Here is a 17,197-nt window from a genome sequence, read left to right as displayed (position 1 = left end):
CAAGCGTTGTTTCCTCTCCCTCCCTCCCTCCCTCCCTCACCCTCTCGTACGCTCACTCTCAACGGGCTCTCACTTTCCATATAGCCTATTTCTCTCACGCACGCACTCTCTCGTTTACTCTTTTTTCTCCCAAACTCCCAAGCTCGCTCATTCTCTCACATACAGACACCTTCTGTGCCTCCACATGTGCTTCTCTTAATTACAAACCCTTTCTTTACGTGACTCCTCTTCAATCACATATGCCCATTCCTTTGGCTCTCTCCCTCTTCCAGCATGTCACTAAAAAATTCGTACTTTTCCCTACTTTTTTACCAATTTCTATTCAATATTCCAATATATTCCCGCAGTAACGTTTCTTTTCAATTGTGCATTGTGAGCTGTAGGAAAACTAAGATTTTGTATTAATTGAAAATTGCCATGGAGCAGTTGGTATTAAAATAAGATGCATTTTACAATGTTATTTTGTTAACGCACCTTAAATTGTTCGTGACTGATTTTGCTTTTCTGTTAATCTCATCTTTTTTTAACTGAAGATTATAGTCGTTAAACACCACAGTTGTACTTCTTTGTTGTACGTTCTGATCCGGTGATCTGTTTGTTTGCAGGTCGCCTTTCGGATTATTTATTGTCCGGAGAATGGAAGGAAGATAAACAGAATCGGTAGCCGGATCGGATATAAATCTCTTGTTGTGAGAGAGAAAAAAAAGCCGCGCGCGTTCCTCGCGGAAATCTATTACGGTATCGCCGTGTATACAAGCCTCACATATTTTATTACACGACAAAGTCCGAAAATAAAGTCTAAAGCTTTTTTAACAGATCCTTTCTTCCCCTTTCTTCTTTTCCATTTTAATACGTTTTTAAAAATCGATCGTTTTCTGGACACTTTCCAATTTATAAAAAAAATTGAGAATTTTGCTTTTTTCAAAAATTAAATTGGAGAAAGTATGATTATTTTACCAAAAAACATTATTTCAAAAAATCGTAAATCCTATAAATACATGCTTTTTATTAGTTTTTGACTATTCGACTCAAAATAAACCCATTTTTTTCTAATAATATCGCCAAAAACTTTCCTTCTTTCCACACAATTACACTCTTTGTACTTGTTCATCAATTTATCTGCTTAGGTAATTTTTTTCAATGTAAGTTTTTGTGAAATAGGTTCAATGATGTGTGGGCTAGAGGACACAGTGAAACGGCCTCAACCCCTTCACCGTTTTCAGGATGATTCATGGCTGAATCGTTCACGACAATCGTGCTTAGGGCCCTAATAATTATTTTAATATTAGCGGATTAATACAACGGCAGTAAAATTTCTTAAAGGACAAGTCGTCTGATGAGATTTATGTCGTGGTCTGTCCTGATGACCACACAGATGAAGACGAATTTGACGAAACCTAGCCTAAAACAGCAAGAATAGAGAGATGCGAGTATGATCGAAAACCAAAAATTGAGACTGCTTTGGTCAGGAAGTACACCATCATCAGTGATTGATCAGAGCTATAAGCGGGGCGAGGATCAATCCCACTTCTGAAGACCAAACTAGCATGGATGAGCACATCAAAAATGACCAAAATCGATTACATCAGTTTAAAAACTGTTTAGTGTAGCCATATTATTAAACAATTATATTTATTTTACATACAGTACACAAAAAATAAAAAATATGAGTAATAAATATTCTCCTGGTTTGGCGAGACCATATGACAAGTACCAAAGAGATAAAATTTTCAAAAATCTGACAACAAAGTTGAGCACATTGAAGACTGCCGGAAACGACCAAAATACTACTTTAATGTAAAAACTGGTTAATTTAGCCACAATATTAAATAATTGTATTGACTTTACAAACATTTTAAAAACGGAAAAAATGAGTTTATATTTTTGTTGATTTCTATCTTCTTGGCCGCCTTTCTCGCTAGAGACAGACTTTTCTTTCTGACTACTGAAATATTGAAGATGACAAAATATGCAAACGCCTGACAGCTCTAAACAGCAAGGACATAGAGATCAGAAACGAAAACAACCACTCTAGCTGTTTAGGTCTGTCAATTACGCAATGTTTACCGATGGATCTGGGTTATAAGCAGGGCGAGACACAACAAAAATCTAAAGCCAAACTAGGCTGGGCACATCACAGAGTTGATATTTTTGGTGTTCACCGATCATCCGCCTATTCTCGCCAATTCGAAACACGTCTGGTAAGCCAAAACAGCAAAATTAGGTGGACCAGAAGACCAAGATGTTGACGAGAAGGGTATTAGGAAGTAGGGTTTAGTTATTGCTAGCACTTTTGGCTTACAGTACTTTTCCCAATTACTCACAGTACTCCAAATCAATTACTACGATCCTTATTTTAAGTAGTGATAGGTCACTGTCATTGCTCCTGTTCTTTTCCCCGGGTTTTGTTGATCACAGGTTGTCTCCATTGAGAGGTTGGTTCGCGTTCCAAGATTATATGGGTGGCAGTTTCTTCCTCCTCATTGCAATGATTCGGAGGAGGATTACCGTCGTGTAGTTGCTTTCTCAGATGCCAGTCACCAGGCGTATCACTTCTCTGAGAACCTGTCAAACTGCACATTGCTACAGTTGTTACTGCTATGTTCTGCTTCGTCGCCGTTAGGGTTCGTTTCTCCTTTTGTTTTATATAGACCCATACTGAGATGAAGTATGTTTGTTAATTATTTTGTTATCCCAATTAAAGATTCAGAACATATGATCTCACAGATCCTCTGGTCAGTATGTCTGCTTGTTCATTGCCCACAATTCCATTGTGACCTGGCATTTAAGATGGCATCAGCTTCAGCTTCAAGCGTTGTTTTCCCAGGTTTTGATGATTTCGGATGTGACCTTTATTAATTCTTCTAGGGCTTGGTTGGCAGATCTGAAGATTCTTGTGACACTGGAATATGTTTTAGGATTTTCTACGATACAAGCATTGAGAGCATATATTTCAGCTTGAAAGATCGAGGTTACTTCCCTGAAGATTTTGATTTCTCATAATTGTGGGGAAAGACCTGACTGGTTTTGGAACCATATGTATTTGATTTTCTCTTGATGTATTTTTCTTCTTCTTGCGGTCTTAAACCATGCAAAGGTGTGCCAAAACATGTTTTCTGGGTCAGATAATTAGTCAGGTGACGTTTCCATCTTACGCTTCTAGCTTGTATTTATAAAAAAATAGTTCTGAAGTGGCTTAAAGAAAATCTACAATAGATTATCGCTGTTGATCAAACTTGATCGATAGGGTGGGGGAGTCGAGCCATTAGTCATACATGTTTACCAACAGTTCCGTTTTATGCAAGCGTTCATGACGAAATCGTGTAAAATTATAATAAGGGAAATATAATCAATTTGATTATCTGGTGTGTGTCGATAAAGATAAAAAACAAAAAGGAACGTTTTTGAAATATATAGCCATATCCGACGAGAAGACCGTGACATTTCCACCCATGATTAACGTGGCCTATTTAGTCTTTCTGAATGTAATCACAAGCTCATGTGCAAAAAAAATTAGTTTTTGAGGAATTTGCCAATCTCAACTTCATTAAGAGCAGTTCGGCCTAATTCTAATGTGGAAAAGTCCCTGCAGATGCAATATGCAGATGACTAAATCTTTTCGAAAGACCGATACTTTTGAATAATTTCATCGTCTCTTATTATAAATTATGGATAAAATAATTTAAAAAAAGACTGTGCTAGAAACAATTTTAAAATTTGTACAAGGCAATCTTTGCCCAAAACAAGCGTTATCGAATTTTTCAATGCTTGTAAACCGGAAAAAACGCAGTAGCTTAGTTTTTAAAGTAGGAAAACATTGGGTGATAGTCGCTGCTAAGGCAGCTCTAGTGTAAAGGTCAACCTGGTGATACAGCGACAAATCGGTTTCCAAGAACGGCCGTTCACGCCCATTGACCAGGTCAAAAATGAGCGAGCGGCCATTTTGTAAAAGACCCGGCGTGAGCGTGAGATTGACTGTGACTCGGCGATAAATCAACCCGTTCTGAAGGAGGCGTGGGCGTCGAACATTGGGCGCAACGTACCTTCGTCCTTCGTCCTTTGACCTCGTACGAGTACTCTTGTCCTGGCGAAAGCTATCTAACCGGAAGATTTTTTTTTTTAAATCCTGCCTATTTCCACAGTTCCGTTCTGCATAGATTCCATCTCGATGGAATCCAACTCCTTATCCATTGAAATTATCTTAATCTTAATCGCTTAATCACAAAATACTTATCACATTTTCATCGACATGTTTTTGATCGATAATTTATTATACAACTTTTTATATAATTCATGAACTTGCATAATTGTCTCGTTTTGCTGGGCTGTCTAATTCATCACAATGAAATTGGCATAATACGAAAGAAATCAAGTCCGTTGACCCGGACTTTATTATTAAATTTGTTTGGACAGCCCCAAGAAGGCCGGCGATCCCGAGGATAGGCTATTATCCAAATTTGAATGTTCTGGGTCAGTTCCAAAGTTGGTTGGGCTACGCTGCCTTCAAAAGTTTTAAATTCTGACTCGTTCCGACCGATATTTTGAGATCAGATTCTAAATAAACTTTCGTTTAAAAAAAAAATTTACCACGATACTACATTACAAATACTTTAAGTGGAGTAATTTCGTTAAAACTTTCGAAAAAGTACAGAGGAAAACGTTTGACCCAATAAGGCAAGTTTTCCCCCTCAAAAAACTTACATGGCTGATTGATTTTGCGTTTCAACCTGTTGAACAGCTTGTAAACAACTTAATCTCATGACACAACCTCGATAAATAAAAGCTTTCGCTCTGCCCCAAAGTGCGAAGATTGCGGTCGGATGGGAAGTGTGAAAGGTCACGAGTGTTACACCGGTATGGCCTACCTTTCTCCGCCCAACGGTTAACGGGCTACGTCGAGAACGGCGTGGGATAAATAGAGCTTTTAGACTTCGGAGCAATCATTGTGATGCGGAGTTGAATAAATAAACGTCAGTTTCTCCCATGAGTCATTGTAATTTGATGTCTATCTGACCGAATTTCAACAGAAGAAAAGGGAAATTTGAATAACAAACAATAGATCGGTTTAAAATATTCACTGGACTGTATCATACTAAAATCTGTAAATTAAGATTGAAAGGGGACTTGCAAGAGGATAAAATTTGACGTAGTAAACAAGTTAATTATATTTGAAAAATTGCATGTTTAGGATGATTGTGGGGGATTAGAAAGTCCGAGATTTACGGCGACTCGTTCTGCACTCTTTTTTTTTTTTTCTTGAATCATGATCATGACTCGGCTACTTCAAGGAAATTAGCGAATGGAAATCGTTGAACCTACAGCAGACGCCCTTGGATATTTCATTGTCGTCTTCTTTTCAGTGCAAACGAATCCGCATTATTATCTCAACTTCATGTAATATGAGAATCTTCTAGTTTTTGTCGATTGTCTGCGTGTTGATGAATGTTCAATTTTAGGGTAACCAAGGTTTTAGCCTGTCAGTGGTCATCATGACCAAGAGACGGATAGACCAGGAGACTATGGGAACATCCTCACAAACCTCAAAAATAAATAACAAAATATGAAACCATATTCCTTTCATTCTTCACTTCATTAACGGAAAGACAATCTAATGAGTCTGACAGGCCAGGATTCCTTGATCATCTTGGTCCGCCTAATCTCGCTGGTTTGGTCTCTTACAGCCTTTTGTACAAAAACACCCACCAAAAAAAAAACCAACACCCCCTTTACTGTTTTTCTGTAAAAAGTGTTTCTGGTTTTCGCCATATTCTGTTGTAGATTTGTGTCAGGGAAATAAACCGGGAGAGGCAAGATTACGAGCCAAGTTGGCGAAACGCGTAAAATATACCACGATCCGAACCCCTAAAACAAACAAAAAATATTTAGGATAAATATCAATGTCATAATGTATTGGTGTCCTTCGCTCATCTTGGTCCTTCTAGTTTCGCTGGTTTGGCTTCTTAGACACATTTTGTTCAAAAATACAGACTTAATCCACCGACATTCCTTTTACTGTTTGTCTTTCAAAGGCGTTTCTGTTATTCGTTATCTTCTCGGGTGGATTTGTGTCAGGGATATAAGTAGGGAAAGAAAACTACAAGTCATATAGGCGAAACGCCTCTGACAAACCAAAATCTGGGTATTTATCGATCCCTCAAAACCAAAATAATATTTAGGTTTGATGATTAACATTGTCATGTTGTAGTTGCTGTCCTTCGATCATCCTGGTCCGCCTAGTCTCGCAGATTTGGTCTCCTAGACGCCTTTGTAAAAAACGCAGACTTAATAGTTTGTGTCCTTTCAATCAACCTGGTCCGCCCATTCTCGCTAGTTTCGTCTCTGAAGAAGCATTTTGTACAAAAACACAGGCTTAATCCACCGAAGTGACCGACACCTCTTTTACTGTTCGTCTGTCACTCGCGTTTCTGCTGTTTATTATTATCTGATCTAATGTTTGTAAGGGATATAAGCAGGGAGAGACAAGATAATAAATCAAGTTAACGTACTAATCAAACCTGCGAAGACTGACAGACTCTAACAATTGTTTAAGTATGTGTTACCCCCCCCCCCAAACCACCAATCAAGTTTGTGTCTTCTATCATACTGGTCCGTCTAGTCTCGCTGGTTTTCCTGCGAAAACACAGACTAGACCAGACACCGACACCTTTTGCCATCCTTCATCTTTTCCGTTGACCAACGAAGAAATGGACCCACGACCAAACTACTGGAAATTTTTAGCACTCTAGAATTTTTTCGTATCGTATGCGAAAGTGATGATTGGACATTTTGATCAGCCGATACTCGCTAGGTTGATCTTTCAGACGTGTTTGTGCTCTTCGCCACTTATGTAATGGATTTGTGTCCGGGTATAAAACTTGTCTGACAGAACGAACAACTATCGGGTTGTCCGGAAAATAATGCAGGATTTTAAGTTTTCATTAAAAAAAATCTATATAAAATATTCTGTTTACGTTTACAGGATTACTCATTTGTATGAATGNAAATTATTTTGATTAAAGAACATTGCTTTAAAGTAACTAGTTTCTTTTTTTTTGTTTAATACCAAAATCCTGCATTATTTTCCGGACAACCCAATAATAACAAATAACTACTATGAAATAACAAATAAAAATGAATCGTTGCCGGCTGGTTTTAATATTAAATCAAAAATGCGGAAATGTTCACAGTACAGGGTTATTCTGGCATCCAAGTATAGAGACGGCATTATACCAAAAATTCCCTAAATTAAAAGCCTACACCTGTCTGTAATATGCCGTGTTGTTCCATTTTTCTCGCTGCTGCCTTAGATTATATTATTTTATCAAGTCATCATTATTATTCTCTTTTTATAGACCGTGTTTCTAAACTTGACAAAACGTCTCTGGCTCACTATCAGAATCTTAATTTTCTTGGTTGAATGACATGTTCCTTACGCTTTTTTATTAGGGTAGGTTTATTTGGTCATTTCAATCACAGAATCCATTGATCTTCACCAATTTGACAAACCATTGGTTTTATTTTATCTCAAGGTTTTTGTCTAATGCCGATCGTGTAAAAGCAGTACAGAAGCGATGCCCGTCGCAAGATAATTATCTGGAGCGATGTGTTTTTCCGTCGGACAAGATATCCTCGGCGATATTGAGACCACCCGTTAAAATTTCTAAACACGTCCTTTAATGACAGGGTTCCCGGAGGGGCCTTGTTATTAACTCATTAATCATTTAATCCTCTTCGAGATCCCTCTTAAGCCTTTCTTTGGAAAAAAAAGGTCCTCGATTCTCTATGACGGCTACTACACACCGGCAGTTTTCATTTAAACGTTTTTAACCCGCGGTTAAAAAATGGTTTTGTTGGTAAATTGGTTGTTGTAACACGTTTGTGAATTTGACCAAGCTTACTTGATGGTACGACAAAAATTTTATTTGATTTTAAACTATTTTAGTTACCTTACTTTATTTACTCACGTATTTTTGGGTCTATAATAGTATTTTATGTAAGTTTTATGATAATTGTAAGATTTAAGGGTGGGTCGTTTACAATCATCCCGCTTAGTTTTGCCTGATTTCTTGGACGACTTTTGGCGTGGATTTTATTTATAAACACATATATTATCCACAAAAAACACCGAAATCCATTTCTTCACTTTTATGTAACACGATGAACAGCAAACAAAACAATTTATTTTGATTATGCTATCATTTCTAATTTGGTCAGTCAGACACGTTTCTGCTTTCCACCATCTACTCTAGTGGGATGAATAAGCAGGTTGAGACAAGACTACTATTCAAATTAGCGAAATGTATCTGTTAGGACAAACTTAGGCTAGGTGAATAACATTAAACAACCACAGACGAGACCGATCAATCAACATAACACAACAAAATACATAACATAACAACAAACTTTAAAAAAGTGATTCATAAGCACACCAGAGAAGTGAAACAAATTTAACTAGTTTTGTGTATAAAATAAAATATTTCTTCTGTATTTGAAACATTAATAATTTACAGTTAATCATAATCAAAACTAGGAGAAATCATCTGACTTCAATGCAGACATTAATGGTTCTACCATTTTATGAAGCTTCAGCTGAAATAAACTGATATATCTAATGACAAAGACTACACATTATATAATTTTTTTTTTTTTTATTGACTACATTATGAAAAAGTTTTTTGGTGTAACATTGGCTGTATTAAATGCCTTTTGGCCAATTCAGCTACCCAAAGTTTCACAATCCAGGAGCAAATTTGACTTTTCTTTTTGTTTTTCTTTTGTAAAATTTTCGTTTGTGTCGGCAACCTTTCCTGTCTTACATCTTTATGGTAGAATACCACTGTAAAATAAACCCTCATCTCGGAAAGCGTTATTTTATTTATTTTTGGCGTCTTCTTTTTGTAAAAAAGAGAAGGACGGATATAGAAAAGAGGGAAAACGGCGAAGTGGATAGCCTTGAGGGTCCTCTTGTCCGGAATAGAGACAAAATAGAAACCGGGCCGTGCAAATTTTTTTAATATATAAAAATTCAAAGTCAATATTATATTATCAAAATATTAAAAAAGAAGTCTATAGTTAATCCTTAATATAGGCAAACCCTAATGAAAATGTATTACTTTCTATAAGCATTAATACTTTAGGAAAAAAAGCACAACTTCATTCAACTGACTAATGACTTATAAATTGCTTAGCATAACAAGTTGAATTAATTTGCCCTGGCTGATTTATTATCTCATAATTATTGTTAATTACCTCGTCTCCACCCTTAGCAACAAGTTTATTAATGGAAAATGAAAAGTTTCGGCTGTTTTCTCTGTCGAATCTTTTTTTTTTTTTTTTTTTTTTTTTTTTTTTTTTTTTTGTTCAGAAATTAATTGTTTAATCATTAATTTGTCAATTGCTTGCGTATTTATTTTAGTAACGTTTATGTTACGTGTTCCGCGAGGGTCATCAAGATTGATAATGCATTTTAAAAAAAAGCCTTGTGGGCATCCTGCTCACATTTCCTGTCACCAAAACTTGTTCTATACTTGATAAAAACAAAACTAAATTAATGATAAAATTCATCAATCGTGCAGCTTTATGATACATTTTGAAATTCAATATTTTATACAATAATTTATTAATATTATCAATAATTGTGAAATAATAATTATATACTAAATAAATAATAATTATCCCATTTGGATACACTGAAGATGGAGTCTACTAACAGAACATTGCCTATCAGAAAACCAATTGAGCATAAGCTTTATTTAAATTGTTGTTATAGTCAGGGTTATAAGCAGGGCGAGTTGACTAACACAATCAAATATGACCTAACCTTCACTAAGTTTTAAAAAAAACATCAGACAAAATAACACATGATGGATCAACAAAGATGACGAAAGATTGGAATGCACCTGAAAGAGCAAGTGCAGGCAGACAAAAATCAAAAATGATTGCAAATAACCAAGCTTTTATAACATTTTGTGGCCTTATGATTGTTTAGGGTTGGCAAATAGGTTTGTTTGGTTTTTACGATTGTAAATTTGATTAATGAAATCTTGACATCTGTTTACTAATTCTTTTATGCCACAGCGGTAAAACTAGGGCTACTGAAGAAAAACTGATCAAGGAGGAATTTTAGCCTCATTGTCAGCGAATTCTTATTCAGAGTGGTTTACAACGATCAGAATAAATGATAACCAGAAAGTCCGGTGAATACCGAAGAAAACAATATTACTGAGTATTGATTTATACAAGCTCAAATCTTTGCATGATCTATGATCTATCTATGTACGTGATGCACATAGTTGAGCCTATTACTGCTCGCAATCCACCTGTAATTGCAGCTTATGTAATTTACAGTAAATTACCGGCAGGTTTTGAGAATCACCCATCCTGGTTGTTGGCAGTCCTCGGTCTTTTCTGTACAGCGACCAACGTTGAACTCCAGGGGCTATCAATAGCTGGGTCATTTCAACCCTCAACATAATTGTTGAGTAGTACTCGATAATCCTCTATCACCCTTTACATTTATTATATAACTAACCTGATTGAGTCTTAACACACACTAGGGGACAGAAAAATATCAATATTATATACAATAAAACAAACTTGCTTCCTCAAAGAATCAGAGGGGGGATCCAGATATTCGCTGCTGTGCTCAAGTACAATTCTCAAAGTTGGCTCTGTATAGAGAATGCGTATAGGAATGCCACCTTCAATTATATGTGTTTTATGGCCAAAAGTGTCTTTGTGTCAACCTCGCACCTCCTTAATTGGGTGAGGATGACCTTACACCCCACTGACGTTGCCATTTTCTTTAGTCTTGGCCTTAGCTGCCTCGTGGTATCTCTGACAAGTTCAAAAGCCCACTTTTTTTTCTTTTTTTTTTTGTCTTTTTTTGCATTATTAGTTCCATATTATAAAGATTTTTTTTCTCTAATATATAAAGCAAAAACTAATTGAGAATTATTATCATTTTCAGCCTGGGGAGGCAAAACCGCCAGTTGCAAGTAGTTCAGAGTCCAGTTCTTCAGATGAGGAAAACGATGAGGAGGACGGCGATGAGGCAGAAAGTGGTGATGAAATCACTCAGCTCGCCCACCAACTTGATGGAGGAGCATCAGGACATGATATTTCAATATCGGAACATTTACAGGTTTGTTAAAAAAAAATAATCTTTTGTAATCAATTAATTTAAAAATGGTTAATTTTCAGGTGATAAATCAGGAGGATCTTGCTGCTATTTTACCTGATGTCGGCGGCGGCGGCGGTTCATTTGATGGTTTCGAGGATGTTGCCGGTGAAGCGCCAAGACCCTCGACAGGCTCTGCCGCCGTCCAACCGCCCGCCAGCATCGCTTCATCTTCCTCAGAATCTGACACAGAATATCAAGAGCAGCTGGTAAGCGAGGCCATCTCAAGAATCCAGGTTGACTCCGACACAGGGAAAGGAGCAGAGGGATCACAACCACAGCAGGGGAGTCCCACGACTACCCAAGACGAGGAGTCTGATAGGGAAGAGGTTTGTTTTTAAATGTCAATTAAATATATAAATCCCCTATCCCCGACATTTGGCGTTTGTCCTCCCCTCCCTAACCTGTGGGTCTTAGGTGGGATTCAAAAAAAGAATCCACATGTGGATTGGCAACATATGTGATGTTATTATGTTATGCTTTTCATCCCACATGGGTAGCCTTTATAGCCGTATTTTTTTTCAACCATGCGCATTTACAAACGTAAGGTATGTTTTGTTTCTATGAATTTCAATAATTTTCATTGCTTGTATGGTCTGCTTTTGTGTGTGTTAAATGGTTGAACTTTTATACAGCCAGAGGATACAAACAATTGGCATGGAATTGAAATTTCAGGGGTGTTGTGTAAAATTCAAAAGTAATTGTTAAAAAAAACCTTTTTTTCAATTGTAAATAATCTTTAAAATAATAAAATAAAATAAACAAAATTATTGAAAGAAATTTTCCAACTGATTCTAGGTTGGTGGAGGTTACTCCTCTAACCTCCTCGCTGATTTTGTCGAAAAGACTGAGCTTTTGTCAAGGGGAGGTACTAGCGGTACAGGAGAGGCCATGAAAGGCGACGAAGACTCACAGGAGAAGCCAAGGGGCCAGGGGAACATACAGCCTCCTCGACGACGCCGAGGCCGGCCACCGAAGCAGAACCAGTCTAAAGTTCCACAACCGTGCAGCAGCGGGATGCCCGAACTCGAGGCGTACATGCGACTTGACTGTTCACAGAGCAACGTCTCGCCAGACTCGGGCATACAAAGCGTCGCTGGCTCCCCTGCGGGCGGTCACCAAAGTCCACCTGGTTCGCCGAGGCTGCTTCACAACAAAGCACCACCTGTCTTGAAACCACAATCGCCACAGCCACAGAGCGCTTCTAAAGCTCACTGTTCAGATCGTTTATATTCACAAAGACAAAAGAACGATATCAACTTGCCTTCTGCTAATGTAAGTTATCATTACCTATTTTTTTTATTTTTATTTTTTTTGTATAGTTGTATTAACCACCAATATCTTTCCTAAACCATAAATGCTTATCAGTTTTATGTAAATTATTGGATAATTGCTTTCCATTAAAAAAATCTTGTCTAAGTGTATTAGTCTCTTGTAAAATTAAATAATACCAATTGATTTGTTTATTTAATATGTTTGTAAATTCTCCTTCTCATTAGGTCTTTATTTAATGAAATTGTTGTTTTTCAGGATAAAATAACCAAACTGCACTCATCAGAACGAGAACTGAGACTTGAAAACGGTGGGAAACGTGGACCCGGAAGGCCGAAAGGTTCAATGTTCGGCTTGAAGAGATTCGGACAGAAAAAGCGCGGAAGCAGGTTCAGGCGGCGTTCCGAGATTGTAAAGAAACCGGTCGTCCTCCCGCCCTCGGCCACCGAGCTCAAAGTTCCACCGTATTTCGCCGGAAGCCTTTTACCACCAGAAGGTGTCATACCTACATTGTCAGGAGACAATTCAAAAAAACGTAGAGGCCGACCAAAAAAGAACCCTCCAGTACTCGAGCCGATTCTCCCTCTTGATGTCAAGAGTCGAGACGGCTCTAGGAAAAGAAACTCCAACTCGGTTACCCTTTCTAGAAGTACTTCAAGAAGGAAGAATTGCTCGCGAGACAACAAATGCACCAAACTCGCCCTGCCGAAAGGTTTAATGCGAAACAAAGAGCACAAGCATAAAAAAAGGAAAAAGCAGCCGAAAGAGTTCAAAATTCTCGATCCAAAGTTTTTGTCAGAAATGGAGAAACTTGCTGTTTTGTTTCAAAAATCCTGTTTTGTGGGGCCGGTCATCACCAAAAGACACCCCGACCGCCTCCCGCCAGTTTTTAAAATGAAAAAAGTACTGAAAAAACGAAAAGACAGATCACGGTACCATTCGCCGAAAGAATCGTCCGAAAAAATAGTCAGTGAAATATCCAGTAGAAAATCTAATGAAAAACTGAAAAACATGACTAAAGAGAGACCGAAGGAAAAACACCGAAGGAGAAGATCACTGAAGAGAGACAGAGGACTTAAAGAAAACCGGGAAAAACAAATAGACAAAACATCTCGTAAAGTTCAACACCTTGAATTTTCTAGTCCTGAACCAGAAAGTATTCCTGAGCTGTCAGAGCATGAGTTGTTAAGCGATGAAAAATATCTTCTTCCGCCCGTCTTAACAAAACAAAAAAATATTGCAGAAAATTCTCAGAAGGAGGCGAAGGAAAGGCAGAAAGTTGAAACATCAAACAAATCAGAAATTATCAAAGAAAAAGAAACATCCAGTGAAAATCAAATCGACCCAAAAGAAAAAGCCCAGGCGCCAGTTTTATCCAAAGAAAAGACAGATACCAAAACTGTACCTGTTCTTGTGAAAGATAAAAATCCCCCTCTACTCGTCAATTGCAATGCACCAGACCAAAAAGAAAAATGTCAGCCAAAGGATAAAACGCCGCAGATCCAGTTAAAAGAAAAAGTTCCGGTTTTGAACAATCAAAAAGAAAAATATTCTCAAATTAAAGAAAAGGGTAATGTGACGCCAAGCAGTAAAGACAAACTGTGTCCTTCGGTATCAGTACAAAAAGAAAAAGGTGCGACTACACCAAGTAATAAAGAAAAAATCGCTTCAACTCCCACGCACAAAGAAAGGGCACAATCAGTTTCAAGCCCACAGCAAACGCAGACCAACAGTAAACGAAGAGTGAAGAAAAGCACAATTGAAATACCAAAGGTGAGTGTACTAAAAAATTCTAATATTTAATTACATTTGTCTTAATTTATCATGTAAAATAATTTTGTTTAATTTTTTTAGAACCGAGATAAACCAGAACAGCCAAGTAATAATAACGAGCAGAGGCTTCCGTTGAAAAAGAGGCATTATCATGTTTCTAGTACACCGTCTGCCATTAATGAATCCATGTCAGCTGATTCTGAAGAAAAATCAGATTCTTCTCTCGATTCGAGCGAGATAAAACAATATTCCAGAACGTCCGTTTCACCAGGTAGCAAGAGCCAGTCAAGGCATGACAACAAGAAGTCGGAAAAACAACCTGAACCTGATGAAAATGCCGAGAAAAAAGAAGTCGTTGTCGTCTCACCGAAGAAACGCCACTGCATCGAACTAGAGAAAAAACAGGGCCCAGTTGAAAAATCAAAAACCAAAGAATTGCTTGTGAAAAGAATGCCACCGAGGAATTGCAACTCGTCGCCGCAGCTGCCTAAAAGGATGAGTACAAGGCAAGCGGCTGTCAAAGAACAGGAAGCTGTAAAGCCTCCTTCGCAGGTGCCTAAAAGGTCTCAAAGGATTCAAAACGAGTCAAAAGAACAGACTTGTGAAAGCCCAAGAAGAACAAAGAACCTCGAAGACGAAAGCAAGAAAGAAGAAATTTCTAAATTAGAACCAGAGAAAGTCGAAACAGCTAAACCTCTACTCTCTTCAACACGATCTAAAACCCAAGCTCTAATGCCCATTTCGGAAACTCAGAAGAGTGCGAAGACAAAATTAGAAAAACCATTATTGGAGATTTTTGACCCCTCTTCACACGTTGAAGAAGAAATGCGATCATTAAGGAGCTTGGAAAACAAAACTTCTGATGTCGTAAGTAAAATTAAAAATAAATTGCTTCCGAACGAGGAGATAAATTTGGAGGATGAGTTGAAACGACTGAAAAGACCTATGGTCGAAGAGGAAATAAATGAACAAGTTAAAAAACCCAAATTGATCTGTGATTTGAGAGTCCATGTAACAAAGCTTTCCGCATCTGACGTGGTCCTTCATAAAATGTCAACTACAGGCATCAAACTCAAAGGTAAAAGAAAGAAAATCAACAGGACTGGATTTCCTGCTAAGAAAAAGAAAAAGAAGAAATTAGACCTTGATGTCGGAGACCAGACGGACCCGCTTTCTCCTCCGGTTTTAGAAGATCAAACAAAATTGACTGTAAACACAGAGCATGATTCCAGTACTCCTTCACTTTCCCCGATTCTTAAATACAAAGAGAAGCCTGCGGACTCAATGGACGAAGATGTAAAAGATGAAACTCCCGAGTCAAAGGTCGTTACACCAAAGATTCAAGAAGAAGCGAAACCAAAAGAAGATTCAGAGCCTGAGTTGCCTCAAAAAGAAGACAAACAGAAAAAAGAAGAGCTAGCGGCAAAAGAAGAAAAACCTGATCACGAAGAACAGACTTTGGAAAAACCCGAACTTAGACCGGCCAGTAGAAGGATTATGGAGCTGAAAGCGAGGACCGAAGTTGGAGAAAAGTGCAAAAGGAAGCCGACTATCACTGAAGATACTCCTGCTTCATCCCAAGATGAAGATGATAAAAAGAAAGAACCGTTTGAAGCCAAACCTACAGTCAAGAGGGCTAGAAAATGCAAAGATGAAGCAGAAGATAGGTAAAACAAAAATTTATCGTATGTTTGAATAGATTTTTAACTAATATGTTTCTACAGCGATCCTGAGTCATTGCTCAAGAAGAAAAACATCCCACGTTTGAGGAAAAAGTACTTACCTGCAGGACTTTTCTCAGACTATTATAAGGAAGACGAGTAAGTAAATTATTTTCTGTTTATTTTGTTGTTTTTTGTATGTCTTTAATCATTTATTTATTTTTTTAAATGTAGGCCGAGGAAATCATCAGGAATGACTGATGATGAAAGAAAGAAGACTAAAACAATTGTGAAAAATGAAAATGAAAACACAGTTTTACCACCGCCAGCATACGTTGCCAAGTGGGTGAAACAGAGACGGCTTTCATTTCAGCTTCCTTACGACCTGTGGTGGCTCCACATTAATCACCAACTACCTGGACGAGAAGACGTGCCTTCATGGAATTATAAAAAAATAAGAACAAGTACGATGAGATTTTTTTTTACACTTTATATGGTTTTTTTAATTAATTAATTTATCTTTTTTCAGATGTCTACTTTGATGTGAAACCTTCATTCAGTTATGAGGCCCAGGCCTGTAATTGTAAACCAAATAGCAATCCAGGATGCGGTGATAGTTGCATCAACAGGATGGTGCTTGCAGAGTGCTCACCTCAGTTATGCCCGTGTAAGGAAAAATGTTCTAATCAGAAAATACAGCGTCATGAATGGGCACCGGGTTTGGTTAAGTTCATGACGAGGGACAAAGGCTGGGGGATAAAGACCAAATACATGATACAAAAGGATGTTTTTATTCTTGAGTATGTCGGTGAGGTCGTAAGCGACCGCGAGTTCAAATCTAGAATGGCTTCGAAATACCAAAAAGACACCCACCACTACTGTCTGAATTTGGATAGCGGTTTGGTCATCGACGGCCACAGGATGGGCGGAGAAGGCAGGTTTGTGAACCATTCGTGTGAGCCGAATTGCGAGATGCAGAAGTGGTGCGTCAACGGTCTCTTCAGGATGGCTCTGTTCGCGTTGAGGGATATCAAAGCGGACGAAGAGTTGACGTACGACTACAACTTCTCGCTATTCAACCCAACGGAGGGGCAGCCTTGCAAGTGCGGCTCTACGAGGTGCCGTGGCGTCATCGGTGGGAAATCCCAGCGGATGTCCATTCAAGGCACTCTCATTCCTAACGTCGAACCTGACAAAACTACAGTTGGACGTGTCAGAAAAAATCTCGCTGTAACTAAAAACCGCAGGAAGAACAAATCTGTTGATAAAAAGCAAGGGAAATTAAAAGAAACTAAGGTAAAGTTTATCTTTT

The 17,197-nt window shown here is 37.9% G+C and overlaps 1 protein-coding gene across 4 annotated transcripts in view; it reads left to right on the top strand.

Moving 5' to 3' along the window:
* The window catches only part of LOC106674098 (histone-lysine N-methyltransferase ash1), a 136,731-nt gene that overhangs the window by 110,207 nt on the left and 9,327 nt on the right, over positions 1-17,197 (top strand). For 3 of the 4 annotated variants that reach the window (XM_014406586.2, XM_014406589.2, XM_024226057.1), the window contains 8 exons: positions 10,970-11,143; positions 11,203-11,508; positions 11,978-12,454; positions 12,710-14,224; positions 14,306-15,891; positions 15,949-16,044; positions 16,120-16,349; positions 16,415-17,181. In XM_014406586.2, coding sequence (XP_014262072.1) covers positions 10,970-11,143; positions 11,203-11,508; positions 11,978-12,454; positions 12,710-14,224; positions 14,306-15,891; positions 15,949-16,044; positions 16,120-16,349; positions 16,415-17,181 — 5,151 coding nt within the window. The remainder of the gene's footprint in view (positions 1-10,969; positions 11,144-11,202; positions 11,509-11,977; positions 12,455-12,709; positions 14,225-14,305; positions 15,892-15,948; positions 16,045-16,119; positions 16,350-16,414; positions 17,182-17,197) is intronic. The other variant, XM_014406588.2, reaches the window with a different exon arrangement.

This window comes from Cimex lectularius, unplaced genomic scaffold (genome assembly GCF_000648675.2).
Source record: "Cimex lectularius strain Harlan isolate CLEC.00 unplaced genomic scaffold, Clec_2.1 scaffold110, whole genome shotgun sequence".
Taxonomy (NCBI): Eukaryota; Metazoa; Arthropoda; class Insecta; order Hemiptera; family Cimicidae; genus Cimex; species Cimex lectularius.
Note: the sequence above shows the minus strand (reverse complement) of the source record. Positions and strands in the feature narration are given on the sequence as shown.